The 15,767-nt window shown below is 43.1% G+C and overlaps 1 protein-coding gene across 5 annotated transcripts in view; it reads right to left on the reverse strand.

The window, feature by feature from the left end:
* Nucleotides 1-15,767, reverse strand: part of LOC147028193 (inactive dipeptidyl peptidase 10-like) — a 504,934-nt gene that overhangs the window by 56,829 nt on the left and 432,338 nt on the right. For all 5 annotated transcript variants that reach the window (XM_085878340.1, XM_085878345.1, XM_085878341.1 and 2 more), the window contains 3 exons: nucleotides 8,604-8,758; nucleotides 660-757; nucleotides 318-441 (listed from right to left, as the gene is read on the reverse strand). In XM_085878340.1, the coding sequence (XP_085734466.1) occupies nucleotides 318-441; nucleotides 660-757; nucleotides 8,604-8,758 (377 nt within the window). The remainder of the gene's footprint in view (nucleotides 1-317; nucleotides 442-659; nucleotides 758-8,603; nucleotides 8,759-15,767) is intronic.

Genomic DNA, 15,767 nt, shown 5'->3' on the forward strand with positions numbered 1-15,767 from the left:
CTCTTTCACAAGCTTAAGACTTGAAAAAAAAAAAAAGGCCGTTTTAATGTTTTGCAATTTGTTAAACATTAAATTGAACCATCAAATTGTTTAAAATTTTGTTTGATATCTAACTACTTTAATGGAGATATGTAAGAATGTAAGCAAGAAGTTTGCAAGTCATGTGCAGAAATAATGAAATAACCATTTTATAAAGGGGCAAAAATAATACGACCTCATTATCCTACCATTCTATATTTTATTATATAACTTTCAGGTGAAGCTGCATCAAACTGTCCTCCCTGTGGGACAAATATTGAGCAACCTTAGATACACACCTCATTGCAAGCTCCCATTGTGACATCACAGAGAGACAAGATGGAGAAATTCTGGGGCCTGTTGAGCCAGTTCACAGCGAGACGCGTCCCTGTTGCCCAGCGAACCATACTCACATATAAATCTCTGTCAGAAAAGGCATAAACTCCACTGCAAGTGGGCAATTCATGGTGCATCATATATCACACAAATATTCAAATTTGGAAATATAAATTACAGCAGTCTTAATATTTGTAGTTGATTGTATGAAAAATCAAATGTGATAAAGCAGACTTTGATGGTGCTGTACAGTAAAAGTGCATGTTGAAGTGACTTGCAGCAACAAAGGAAGTCTCCATTCAAACCTTGAGCGGAGAATTTCAGGTGGTTTTAATTCCAGAACGTGAGTTATCCCATAAAGCATTGCCACCATCAGTCTGACGTGAGGATTTCGCTGTCCTGCCTGTATTCAAAGAAAACAAGCACACATCATAGAGAGAATGAGATGGAGCGAGAAAGCGAGTAAAAGAGAAAGAGAAAGAGAAAGAGAGACAGCGAGAGGGGAGAGAGAGAGAGAGAGAGAGAGAGAGAGAGAGAGAGAGAGAGAGAGAGAGAGAGAGAGAGAGAGAGAGAGAGAGAGAGAGAGAGCAAGAGAGACAGAGAGAGAGAGAGAGAGAGAGCAAGAGAGACAGAGAGAGAGAGAGAGAGAGAGAGAGAGAGAGAGAGAGAGAGAGAGAGAGAGAGAGAGAGAGAGAGAGAGAGAGAGACAGAGACAGAGACAGAGACAGAGACAGAGACAGAGACAGAGACAGAGACAGAGACAGAGACAGAGACAGAGAGGGAGGGAGGGAGGGAGAGAGAGAGAGAGAGAGAGAGAGAGAGAGAGAGAGAGAGAGAGAGAGAGAGAGAGAGAGAGAGAGAGAGAGAGAGAGAGACTGAGGAAAAGACTTACTGTACAGACAGAGAAATAAGAGGAGAAAAAAAAAACACACACACACACCACATTTCATAGTGAAAGTATCAGCAGTCCTTCAGCTGTAAAACTAGCTCAGCAGTCAGCTTGGGTTACCAACATATTTGGAGGAATCGACTGCACTCCAGCAGCACCTCATTCACCAAGACCCTCAAAGGCCAGCGGTAAACCTCGATAAAGGGCTATATTTTAGGAGTTTAATCAACCGGCTTGACACAAAGCGACAACAGGTCTCATATGAAAGATGGTGATCTCAGTAACACATTTATCCCTGTTGTCCTCATATTTTCGTGTGCGGTCCATGAAATATTCACATTTGAAGGATACACCCGTCTGAATATTTAGACCATTTCAGAAAAATCATATAATTTCCCATAAACTACAAGACAAAGAGCCCTCTTCCAACACGTTTGGTATTGAAATGTGTCAATTGGACAGGAGAATAATGTAGTATCACAACCACATCATTATATGTAAATTTATATGCCTTTATTGACAAAATACGATAATTTTCTAAATTTTTAGGACCGCCATAAGGAAAATATCAGAGAAGGCGATTTTTCAAAACCGATGTTGACATTGCTATGTTCAGTAGTCATCCTTTACAATATTAAAGAAGATATGATAAAACGTGATTACATAATTATCATCCTCACCATCGCTCTCATCCATGCACCGAAGTTGTCCTGCATGATTGTGCAAAAATGGACACTACTGAAAGGCTATAGCTTAGCAATTAGTTAAACCTAATATATCTAATTTTTATTCAATTCCTTCTCTTCCAGGGTTGTAGAAGGCCAATGCTAATTGTATGGACACATCATAAATGATCTACCCATTATGCAATAAGGCTTAAAAGTGGTCTTTCGTAAATCATTTAACGGAATTTTCAATTTCTCTTTATTATAGGACTCCAACATGGCTGAACGGTGTCCAGATGAACCGGGATCGAGTCCATTGAAGTTACAGTCGCCAAAAAAAGAAGCGAAGGTTGTCGACATAATGGGCTACATGCATCATATGTCAGAATTCGTCAAAGGAGAAGGTCAGCAGAGCTGGGAGCACGGGTTTGGAAGCTTTGAAGTCATCTTCACAAATACGGAACGATGAAATTGGCCAGTGTTTGGAGTCACGTAAGGGAGGAACGGATATGTCTATATTCTACCACCGCAGTTGATATCAGTCGTACACCAGTCAGAGGAAGTTATCCTTCCTCTCAGAACATGCATCACAGGAGAAACCAAAGATTGTGGAGCCTAAACACATGCGAGCAAATACCCACAAGATGACTGATTGGTCAACCTGTTTCATCTGCCATTCCAGGAAACGTGATAAACTTCACCATGTCCGAACAGGACCTAAACAAGCAACAGTTCGCAAAGCAGCAGAAGCACGTGACGATCAGGATATGCTTGGTCTTCTTGAAGGCAAGGACCTGTTTGCAAAAAATGCTATATGTCATCGTACTTGCATGGCTTCATGCATCAGCACCCACAACATGAGCTCTGGGCAATACCAGCAAGATGTACCTGAATCTGATGAACATCAAAATGCCTTCTCCAATCTTGTTGATGAGATGGATATTGACCTTCGAGGAGGGAAAGCCTTCAAAATGAAGAATCTATTACATCGATTCAAAACTATCTTAGGGGACAATGAAGTAACCTCTTACACTACACAAAAACTACAGCGGCAACGAAAACATCACTACGGAGATGCTATCATTGTTCATTCACAACGTGGGCAATCAAAGTCAAGTATCATCATGAGCAGCCACGTGTCATTGGGCGACGCAGTTCGAGCGTTTGCACAGCTCAAAGAAGACTTCAGTCAAAGCCAAATGGAAACAGACACCATGCTGCCAGAGGACGATAACCAGTTGGACTCCAGTAAGTCAGCTCTCCACAAAGTAGTTGGAGATATTCGTGATGAAATTAGTCAGATGATGGCAACAACCGAATACCCAACACCTGGTGATATCAGTATGGATTCATCGGAAAATGCTCTGCCTGCGATGTTGAAAACATTCTTTGTATGGCTGATTAGCAAAGAGGCATTTGATACAGCTGACCAGACGTACCTACTGAACGACAACAAACGACGTAAAGTTCTTTCATTGGTTGAAACTACCATTCATTGTGTTCGACGAGATCTGATCATGCCTCTGCAATTCGGCATTGCTACACAATTTCACCATGCATACGGCAAGCGAGATATTATCGACGTACTGAGCTCCCATGGTTTCTGCATTCCTTAAGATGACCTGCGGCAGTTCATGACAGCAGTCGGCAATGATGAGCTCATGAAAAGTCAAGACGCAGTGCATATTCCTCACGGCTTGATAGCAAGACACCAAGGAGGTACACTGCTTCAAGAAGGTGATGACAATGTGGATATTAACTGTGAGACAGTTGATGGCAAAGGGACTTTCCATTCCATGGCTCGTGTGATTTTCCAGGAACAAGACACTAATGTGTCTGGGGTTGATCATGGCTCTGTCGGAAGAATTAAGCTCGGTAAAGGCCCTGCCACACCTTGACGATTTAGCCAACATATGCCTGACGTATGCAAATTGGGCTAAAACGCCGGCACACGTCGAATACGTTATGGGTAAGTTTGTATACGTTAAGAGCACGCTGAAAAACACTGCCATACGTCGTAGTACGCTGGCTTTCATCATTGTACTTTGTGGTTGTCCTCAAATTATAGCATGCTTGAAACTTTACGACATATGCTAGCGTATGACTCACACTTTCCGCAATGCTGGCCATAAGTTGTAGGCACGTTATGCGATCGTTGACACACGTCAACACACGTTACTTGTAAGTTACTCAGAAGTCGAAACACGTCGAGGTGATTAGCGTACACGAAACTTATTTATAACCTATGAGTAACGTGTTGTAGGCACGTTACACGATCGTTGACACACGTCGACGCACGTTACTTGTAAGTTACTCATAAGTCGAAACACGTCGAGGTAATGCTTAGCGTACCCAAAACTTATTTATAACCTATGAGTAACGGGCTTTGAACCTATATGTAATGTACCTCCAGCGCATATTGATGTATTTGATTGACGTCTTCCGGACGATCACAGAACTTACTGAACATGTTTCTAATTTACAGCTACTGTATAATGGCGTATTGGCAGCGTTAAAAAAAATACAACAACAATAACTTCCGATATTTCGTCACGTGCCGTTACGTCACGTCCGATTGCCTCTTCAGTTTGCTCATGTCTTATTCTTAGTTCCTCCTCTGTGAATATTTTCTGTTTGAGGATATTGTCACGTCGACGTCGAAACTTAAAAGCAAATGTCCGAATATATTTTAAAATTCGTGATAGACTAAAAAAAAAAAACAATTAAAAAACAACAACAACATCTTCAGATATTTCGTCACGTGCCTTCACGGAGCCAAGGAGAAAAAATGAAAATGTGCCTTGATGGAGAAAACAAGTTTCGGGTATGCTAAACATTACCTCGACGTGCTTCGACTTATGAGTAACTTACAAGGAACTTGTGCCGATGTGTCAACGATCGCATATCGTGCCTACAACTTATTCCCAGCGTAGCGGAACGTGTGAGCCACACGGCGAGTACGTCGTAAAATTTTCAGCATGCTTGAAATTTCACGACGTACGAGACGTACCACGAAATATGACAGCGTACTTCATCGTTTTTGAGCGTGCTCTGAACGTATACACAACTTACCCATAATGTATTCGACGTGTGCCAGCGTTTTAGACACATTTTCCTAGGTCGGCATACGCTGGCTAAATCGTCAAGGTGTGACTGCGATGTTGACACTTCCAATTCCCAGGCGGTTATGATTTAAATCGGCGTCCGGCAGGTTTTTAACAGGCTACGCCACGAGTTTGTCGGCGATACGTGCAGCGCGCTATGACTAAGTTAAACTATCGTTGGGCATAGGTTGTGAACGCCGATAACAGGCTAAGCATTCGTTGGTATAAGTTATCTATAAAACAACGAAACGTTCTGTGCCCGTTACTAATACGTTATGCATACGACCAACACGTTATGAATACGACCAAAACTTTAAAAAAAACATCAAAATATCAGCGTACGCCAACGTTTTACATACATTTTTATACGTTGCCATTGCTGGCTAAAACGTCAAGGTGTGACAGCGCCTTAAGGACAAGTCACTAACTTTATCACAAGAAAATGCCATGGTTCTAAGGAACACACTGCATTACGACAAACCACGACAACGTCCTGAACGACCACGTGTGGCCAATGCACTGACCCAGATCAACACCCTTCGGAGCACAGATGGACCAGCAGATGTTCAAGACCTTTCATGGGTACTTCTGCGCATATCATCACGTGGAATGTTGCAATTTATAGATGACTTGCATTTTCCAGCGAAACAGAACACGCCGTTTTGGGTGGGCTTCAACTCTATGGTATCACCACGCAAAGAAACTAAGACAGTTGCAGTATATGCTCCGGTAATCGATGCAGAGCCAGCGGACCATAAAACCGTATACACTACCATGATGCGATGCAAGCAGCTTTCAGAGAAAATGGGACTACAAGATTCGGTCCAGACCATGGATCAGCAGCTCTATGCCGTGGCACAACAAGTTAAGTGGAGCAAAGGTCTTCAGTTTGAGCACACGGTGCTGCGACTTCGAGGTTCCCACACTGTGTGTTGCTGCATCGGTGCTATTGGGAAGCTCTTCGTGGATGCTGGCCTCAAGGGTTTGCTGGTGGAGAGTAGAATATATGCAGAAGGGACAGTGGACATGATGCTTCTTCTTCTTCTTCTTCTTCTTCTTTCAGCTGCTCCCGTTAGGGGTCGCCACAGCGAATCATCCGTATGATCCGCATAGTGATTTGGCACACGTTTTACGCCGGATGCCCTTCCTGATGCAACCCTGGTCACCTCTTACGACACAGGGATATGGTACACCTATTTTAACCGGGGTATACACCGGCCCAGTATACTGGTACTCATTTCGCCGACCTCGGAAGGATGACAGGCTGAGTCAACCCCCTGGTGTATTAATTCAGTGGCCCAACGGGGCTTGAACTCAGGACCTTTTGGATCCCAAGCCGCTGCCCTAACCACTGCGCCAACACCAGGCTCTGTGGACATGATGCTTATGGGTAAGCAATTCCACCGCTCGGTCCGAGGACTCACACTCGTGTATGAGGCAATGATACAGCTGCTACTAAAGGAGTTCTTCAGTTGGGTAGACACGAAGGGCAGCAGTCCTCTACTAACACCCGTTTGGGATCAGCTGAAGACAACATTAGGTGAACTCGAACAGGCAGAGAAGTTTGACCTTACAGAACACGTTCAAACCCTGAACAAAGATGTATCAGATCATCTACTCCCACTACTGACAGATTTCAGAGAATTGGGTTGTGCAAGTTCACCAACATTCCAATTTTCGATGATGTACCTGGACACAATCCAAATCTTGCTAAGGAACATAATAGCTGAACGAGAAGGAGACTGGTGTCTGCATCTGTCCACAGTTTTCGACATGACGCCATATTTGTTTGAAGTTAGTGGTCTGGAAATTATGTCTTTTTTCTATTAAAAGCACTCAAATGTACATATATTTATCTAGAAGTATTCCATTAAGTAACTAGTAGTATTCCCCTGTTCATTCTGCACATTTCAATACCAATCATGTAAAAATAGGGCGCATTGCTTTGTAGTTATGGCTAATTCACTGATTTTCGGAAATGGTCAAAATTCTCCAATGGGGGTATTCTTCAGGTGTGAATATTTCATGGGCCGCACACCAAAAGATGAGGACAACAGGGCAAAATGAGTTACTGAGACACCCATCTTTCATATGAGACCTCTTGTAACTTTGTGTCAAGCTGGTTGATTCAGTACCAAAAAATCTGACCTATACCGCTGGCCTACAACGCTCACCTTCAAGGAGTCGTGAAACACAGCTTTTGCTAAAGAACTGGCAAACAGATATGAGAACCGTGTCCGAAAACCACATGAGTAGTCCATATTCTTATCAGTAAGCAGAGGCTCTGTCGGCAGGTGTAAACACCTCACGTTCGCCTCTGATAATCGTGCTATTGTTTCTATTTTTGCAGATGATTCTTCCTGCCACCAGATGTGCCCTTTTTCACATTGGGTGGCCAAGGTATGCCATGATAATGGCTCGGGCCATTTTGTGGAAATTGCTTCTCGTAACTAACCGAGCACATATACGTTTGCATATAGCGAGTCGATGGACCACGACCACAAAACACCTGGCACCGACTTGCAGTTTTGAAAAAACATCTGCTGTGCTAGGAAGGAAGAGAAAGGCAGAATCCTTCCTTGAGGCTGACAATATCAGCCAATTAACACACAATGAGCTGTCAAACAAACACCCACATTCGGTTTAATAAGATAACACACAACACAGATACTCCCTTATTTAACAACACAACCTCAACAACCCAAACAACAGAGCTTGTTAGTGTTTGAAGGCTTCACAACTGATGCAAGCATTAAAGAACACCTTGCTACTCCAGAGGCTTCATTACAACATGTTACCTTTCACTTGCATGACTCTTCTTCTCAGCAAGACTCCATAGCCATATTACATGATCACTTCCATGTGTAGAATCATCATCATCATCATCATCATCATCATGTACCATGCCCTATGCAGAGCGTTGGCTACAAACATGGTCATGTCATCACTGACTCAGGAGGTCAGGGCAGGTTTTTCTAATTTGCTCATGGTGCCAGCGACAGCTCGCCTACTCTTCGCGAAGGACACCATGGGATCTTTAATGTTCACCAACTAATGCTGGCAGACGGGACGCCCAGTTTAACATCCATCCGAGAGACGACACACACACACACACACACACACATTGATGAATCACCCTGCCTGTGAAACACCAGGATGACAGTTTATAGCTGGGTCAGGATTCAAACCCAGGCTGGACAGCTTCAAGGTGAGTGTGCATACATCAAGTCCATTCTGCCATCCATTTGTGCAATACAAACAGTAAAATCTGTTTGATGTTGCATAGATTATAAGTTACATTGACTATGAAATCCAAATATTCCAGAATGTCATGACAACAAATATTGTTTGAGAAAAATTAAGATATCATTGTAATTTTGTTTGAAACAACTGCACTTTATTGCTTTGGTTATTATTTGAGCAAAATTCACCCAAAAGACGATTCACCTCAAATAGCCTCTACTGTGTATTGACGCACAATAGATCTGCCCCAAAAGCACTGTTGCGAACATCCAATTCCAGCCTCATAGACAGGTTGGGGTGTGGTGGAGACTTGCACTTATATGAAGAGGTCCATGAGCTAGTGCTTGCCTTGGGGTAGGAATAGGAATGGCTATGAGGATAGAGGCGTCCAGTGTACGAAGGGATTTCCATGAAGGGCACATCACTGCCGTTGATGGTAAGGTAAGCGAGCCAGCGAGCATCCGGCGACCACCAATGAGCAACAGGTCCGTGAAGAAGCTCCTCTGAAAAATAAAAATTTAAAAAAATCCCAAAACACATCGGGATACATTAAACCTCATCCACCGCAGGTCTTTTGTCGAGTAAATTAATTCTGTCTGAGAAACCTCATGTTTGTGAGATGCAAAAGAGCACGTGTGCTAAACTTAATACGTGGTTCAAATCCCTGAAGAACAACCAGTGAAAAAGAAACAGCAGCACAAAGTGCAATTTGTACATTGCATCCATCCGTCTCCAACAACCCTTCAAAACATCGAGACCCAACACATGGGCGATGTAACCCCGACAGACCGGAGCCACTGCCAGCAACAATCTCTTGGTCATGACAAGCATATTCGAGCAGTCAAATGCAATTAAAATCCCACACGAAAGATTTATAAACAAACACTAAAACAACTGCCATTGCACTCAAAATATCAGGCATAATTAATGATCATAAAGTCATTTAAATCCCATACTATAATCACCAATAAATACACGTGTCAACGACTGTGATCACGTGGTTCACATTGATTGCATCTAATGATTATAATTTTTTGCATACACGTATCGAGGGTCATAGAACAGATGATTTTGCAATTAAAAATAATGATTATATATTTATCATTATTTAATAATAGCACTTTGAATATCGGTAAAAATTCATTTATTACCCCCATTAAATCCCAAAAGAGCAACCCTCCACCTGCCCCGCCCGATTAAAGCTAAATATTACATTTCAACCTTGTATCGTCTGTTGAATATTTATCCCCAAATATTTGCATTAGTTTACGAACTTACACCTTCATCACAGAGCAATTAATTAGCGTACATCAGGGTGACCTCACGTTCAAATGTGCAAACATATATCGTGTTAAAAGGCTCTCCATGAAAGAAAATCCAACGGGGTTGTGCAAATGCGACAATATGAACTCGATATCAAAAATTATCTCTTCTCAAATGGCCAAACTAAAACGGAGGTAAAGATCATTAAAATGTGAACTACTACACTGTAGTACACACCAGTAATCTCAGGTTATTAAAGTCATTTCAATCGGAGCGATTCTAGAATGGGAAGGGGGATCCACAGTGGTCTTCGTTGTAAAAGCTCTCTGTACAATATTATTGTGAAATTATAATTACTTTCAAATGGTTGCAAGAATAAAACAGGCTTTTTTTGAGGACTTATTTTGTACAGGGTGTCTGAAAATGTATACAGAATTCATTTTTTTCAGAGAATTTCGGATTCAGACCACGTTACAACACTTTGGACATGCTGCTTCAATTCTCCCGACAATGGATGGAGGCCCTCAATGTCAGACATGAGATCAGGACCATCTCTCTGGACATGTGTCGAGCTTTCAATGCAGTCTATCATCCTGTTTTGCTCTCCAAACTCTATGCCGATGGCATCCAAGGCCAACTCCACACAAAGTAGGAGTGTCTCAAAGGCAGTGTTCTGGTTCTAGTCCTCATCTTCATCAACGCTCTCTCCGACTCTCTGGAAAATCCCCTTTTTATATTTGCTGATGACTCTACCCTCTGCATTGACATCTCTCATCCTTCATATGGACAGACAGCAGCCTCTTCCCTCTCTTCAAACCTTGATAGAATCACAAACTGGTCAAACACTTGGAATATGTATTTTAACCCTGACAAATGTCTGTTGGGTGGTCGCTAGACTACCGTTATTCTCAGGTTTTCCGTCTGTTGGGATTCGCTGGATATCCGTTATTGTCGGGTTTTCCATCTGTGTGTGTGTGTGTGTGTGTGTGTGTGTGTGTGTGTGTGTGTGTGTGTGTGTGTGTGTGTGTGTGTGTGTGTGTGTGTATGTGTGTGTGTCTGCAACGCGAGGCTCCACAGAACAAACCAGCAAACCGATTTCGATGAAACTTGGCGATCAGGTGCCTTATGGGCTGGGAGTGTGCGCGTTTGAGTTTCGTCGCTTAGCAACCACCTGTTGCTATGCAGCAGCCGAAAAACCGCGTTTTAAGAACCCAAACGGGAACTGACGTAGCGCGGCTTCCATGATAGGTAGAGCGACTGGACCAACTCCTGCCTATTCCTTGCATCCCCATCTAGTTATCGCGACAGCATAACGTTCCTCTCTCTCTCATAGTTTCTAAATGGCAGCCCTCCGAATGCGGAAAGGTGGTGAATCAGGGAATATGTTAAGTGACCTTGACCTCGGAAACCGTCAACAGCGGAACGTTCAAATTCAGTGTATGGATAGAGTTTAATAACTACGACAAAAATGAACCGCAGCATTTTTCCAGATTCGATCACCAAGGGTGTCGGGGCTGAAATACGCAAAATTCGAAAAAATACTTTTTCTCGACCGACGTTCACTATTTTCAATACTTGTCCTACAGTTTTGAATGTGGAGAAACGAGACCCTTATAAATTAATATCATCAAGGCAAAACGGTTAGACATAAACGAAAGCGTCTTGGCATAGTGATAGAACATGGTTGGTAGAACATTTTTTGTCATTTACACTTTCCTCCATCTCCACTCTGAGGAGTGCCAGTTGGCAAAATACGCAATAGGAAAAATCTTGCCAGGCAGAGGAACAATTGTATGTGAACCAATATGTCTTGGCAATGAATCTTCGTCGGTGGATCGGTCAGAATGAAAAGCATCGTATCCAGCGCTTCGATCCTCGCGGATCCCTCGTCGCCTACCGACTTGTCTGTATGTCTGTCTGTTTGTTTGTATGTAATGGACAGCTCTGGAGGCCAGAGGAGTCAACCGATTTTGATGAAACTTGACTGGTAGGTTCATACCAGGATCTCGTTGTATGCTTTTGAGCACCGTTGCTATGGACGCCACCGTTGCCTAGCAACGGGACTTTGAAAATTTTGAAAAAACCCCCCCAAAAATATTCGAAAATCTAATATCGGCTTCCGCGCTTTTCTGTGCACTATAAACAACCTCTTTGTCAAAAAATTTCAGCCCGATCCGTCAAAAACTGTATGACAAGTATGCAATTATATAGCGACCACCCATATCACCTACCGGCTTGTCTGTCTGTCTGTCTGTCTCTCCCCCCCCGCCCCCCCCGAAATGACTATGACAAACCTCATCTACTTTCTTTAACAACTCTCTCGAAGAAGTTCAGTCACTCAAATGCTTGGATGTCACTATCGTCCGGCCATGATCTTATTTGAGTAAACCACATTTCAAATTTGGTCTCCAAAAGCTACTTGCCGACTGCGTATCCACTGCTATACAAAGTCCTACCTTGGTACACCTGAACTCTTATTCACCTACAAAGCCTTCATCCTCATCTTGATGGAGTACTGTTCTCCCCACTGGGCTGACTCCCCTGCCTCACACCTTGTTCAGATTAATGCCATGGAAACCAAGACCTTCAAAATCATTGGACTCTCCCTTGATGAAGCTGAGTCGATGGTGCTATCACTTCTGTTTCAATCACAGACAGGTCCATGAGTCTCTCTGTCTTCTTCCGCCTCCTTTCTGGAATTGCATCCTCTGCCTTCTCTATGCTTGGTCCCTCTCAGGTGCCTGCAGGGCGCATGCGCTCCACCAACAACCCCCTTTTGGTGAAACTCCCAAAATTTAGAATCACTGCTCACCTTCACTTACTACCTCTGCCACCAAAAGAGGACGGAGGTTATGTTTTCACCCCTGTCTGTCTGTCTGTGGAGGATATCTCGAAAAGTTATAGATGGATTCGGACGAAATTTGGTGAACACGTTGGGTGTGATAAGGACGAATTGATTCGATTTTGGTAAAGATCTGGATTTGAGAATTTTTTTGAATTTTTCAAGTGATTCTTCACCATTGAGAGGTGGGGAAAAAACGATATATAGCATGATATTTCAAAAAGTTGCAGATGGATTATGACAAAACTTGATGGAAGAGTTGGGTAGGTGACATGAACAAGCCGATTAGATTTTGGTTCATGTCCGAATCCAGATCCGGCCAATTAGTGGGATACAAACCGTAAACTGTTCAGCCTGGCAGAGGTAAGTAATCTACCGAGTGTCGTTCTACTTCGTGCCATTTTTACTCCACCTATGGAATGAACTTCCACATTCTCTTCAGTCTTATTCTTTCCAGCTGTTCACCGCCATCACAGATCATCGCCCATCCAAAACCATGATTGTTTTTCTACCCCCATTTTAAAATCACATCCTCCACCCCCAATCCTCCTCCCTCCCAATTTTTTTTCAGTTTTTCCTTCTTGAGAGTTTGTCTTTGTATCCATCTTGTCCACCCACTGCATTCTCCCAAAACCCTCACTCTTTCCTGCATTCCTTGTTGTCCATCTACATTCATTTTGTCCGTCGGCCCTGCTGTTGGGGTTCCCCCTTCTCTTTTTGCTGTTCCTTTTGTCATGATGTGTCCTGATCCGGTCTGTGTTCTAGCTCTTCCATGAGCATCGACTTAGTGTACAAAAAAACAGCAGAGAGAGCGGTGACATAGAGTGTTACGAACACCGAACATATGGCATTAGCGTATGATGGAATGATTGCACGTCACCAGTCAGCTGTTACCGAAAAGGCAGTGCAGAACGACAAGATATAGTTTTCAATCTGTAAAGTCTATACACATTTTATTGAGAGCCCCTACATATATTGCAGAACACCTCCAACACATGCAACCACAACAACTTCAAAACCCCAACCGCATGTTCACTCTCCATTTCCCCCCAAAGCCTAAGCTGCTTTTATGCCAGAATGTGACGCATCAAGCTTTTTGATTTCCTGTGGGAAGACAATCCCACACAAGTAAATTGTCCCTGGGAAAAAAAAGAAAGAGCTTAGAAAAGCAGGGTCTGCTATTATGGTCGGATTAGAGCAGGCCAAGGATATTGGAAAATGGTCTCGGTGGTACTCAACCGAGCTATGTGTTCTCAGCAGAGGCCATGTGAGATTGTCGCCCTATTGAAGGCAGCAGTCTGGTTCATTTGCAATGGCAGGATACTGTAAACACTTGCGGACAAAACGTTGCAAGACGAGTTTGATTCCTGAATTACACATTGCAATCATTTCATTGGGCTGATGGAATAACCAATGCAAAGTTTGTTGTTTTTTGATGGACGCTCCAAGGACTCCAAGAAAAGGTTGGACTCCATGTATCTGGAACAATGAATCCACATCTCAAGCCTGGTGTTGGCTTAGTGGTTAGGGTGGCGGCTTGGGATCCTAGGGTCCTGAGTTCAAGCCCAGTTGGCCGCTGAACTAAAATACACCAGGAGGTTGACTCAGCCTGTCATCCTTCCGAGGTCGGCAAAATGAGCGCCAGTGTACTGGTAAGGGGGACATCAGCGGCATAGCCGTGTCCCAACCAATGATGCAACCAGCAGCCACAGGCTGCACTAGAGAGAGATAGAGATAGAGATAGAGATAGAGATATAGAGAGAGATATAGAGAGAGATATAGAGAGAGATATAGAGAGAGATATAGAGAGAGATATAGAGAGAGATATAGAGAGAGATATAGAGAGAGATATAGAGAGAGATATAGAGAGAGATATAGAGAGAGATATAGAGAGAGATATAGAGAGAGATATAGAGAGAGATATAGAGAGAGATATAGAGAGAGATATAGAGAGAGATATAGAGAGAGATATAGAGAGAGATATAGAGAGAGATATAGAGAGAGATATAGAGAGAGATATAGAGAGAGATATAGAGAGAGATATAGAGAGAGATAGAGAGATAGATAGAGAGATAGAGAGAGACAGAGACAGAGACAGAGACAGAGACAGAGACAGAGACAGAGACAGAGACAGAGACAGAGACAGAGACAGAGACAGAGACAGAGACAGAGAGAGAGAGAGAGAGAGAGAGAGAGAGAGAGAGAGAGAGAGAGAGAGAGAGAGAGAGAATCCACATCTTGAGGACAGTTTCTTCCTTTCTCTCCCCTTCCTCCCTTCTCTGTCCCCTCTTTCCAATGGGTGGGCAAGGAGCAGGGGGAGGGAGGAGGTTCAGTACTCCACCATATGTGGGTATGTCATAAATATGTAAGTGCAAAGTCATATCATTTTGTAACCAAAGCCATTTTGAGGTTGCTATCTGTGATGAGTTGTCCTCTTGCATCAGCAAACAGAACTTATCATCGTTTGCAGCCATGGTTGTGTTTGTATGAATGCAGTAGCTGCAGCTCTTTCATTGATTAAAAAGGGGACAAAACCATGTAACCACAAACAGTACAGGCATGTGGTTGATGGTGGTTTGTTCATTGGCAATTCGTGATGACTACAATGTAAGTGTTATATATTCGAATTATGTCTGACTCAGACTTCTGCCTTGTTTGGGTAGGGGGAGGGAGGGTTGGGTGAAGTGGCCTGCTGTGTGGATCAACCCTCCATTGACATGGAGGAGTCAGGGACTGTTGCTGCAGCACCTTATTATGTAGGCCCATATATAACCTTCCGACCCCACAATAAGGAAGTGTACACATCCCAATTAAATTACACATTTTGAAATACCTCAATCAGAGCACATTCTGTGAACCTTTAGCCAGTAACCATAATTATTTATCTCAACACACTTCAAAAGGCAACACTTGAGGGCACCTGATCCAAAGGGGAAGTTGTTTCAGGTCCCAACACAATGGGCAACCTCCAAGCATTCAATAAATCATGGTCTGCGCTAGCAAGGAATCTGAATTCTCCAATAAGAAAGGAGCCAATTAGTTAAGCTTGCAGTCAAAGGTGTCACAAAGTACTGTAATTGAGTTACTGTGGAACAGTCTCTCTCCACAACTCCAAATGCCAAGGTGTGAGCTGCTCTTTGTAGTGCTAGAATTGGTGGTGTGTGTATTCATTGTGAACATGTAGCTATGCACTCCTCTCGTCCTTCATTCTCAAGCAGCAGACAAACATGGTGGCCCAGGCTCCAATGTATGACTTGCGGCTGTGCGTAGTTTTGCAAGAGCTCTTGTTTTGTGGGTTTCGATTTCTATAGAGACTCTCCCACAATCCACAAAATGTCACGTACTCTCGATCTACATTTCCTTCCTAAATCACATTCTGTGTCTTGATATCAGAAAGTCGAGCACGT

This window comes from Eptatretus burgeri, chromosome 4, assembly GCF_056783735.1.
Source record: "Eptatretus burgeri isolate ZD-2024b chromosome 4, Ebu_testis_v1, whole genome shotgun sequence".
Classification (NCBI taxonomy): Eukaryota; Metazoa; Chordata; class Myxini; order Myxiniformes; family Myxinidae; genus Eptatretus; species Eptatretus burgeri.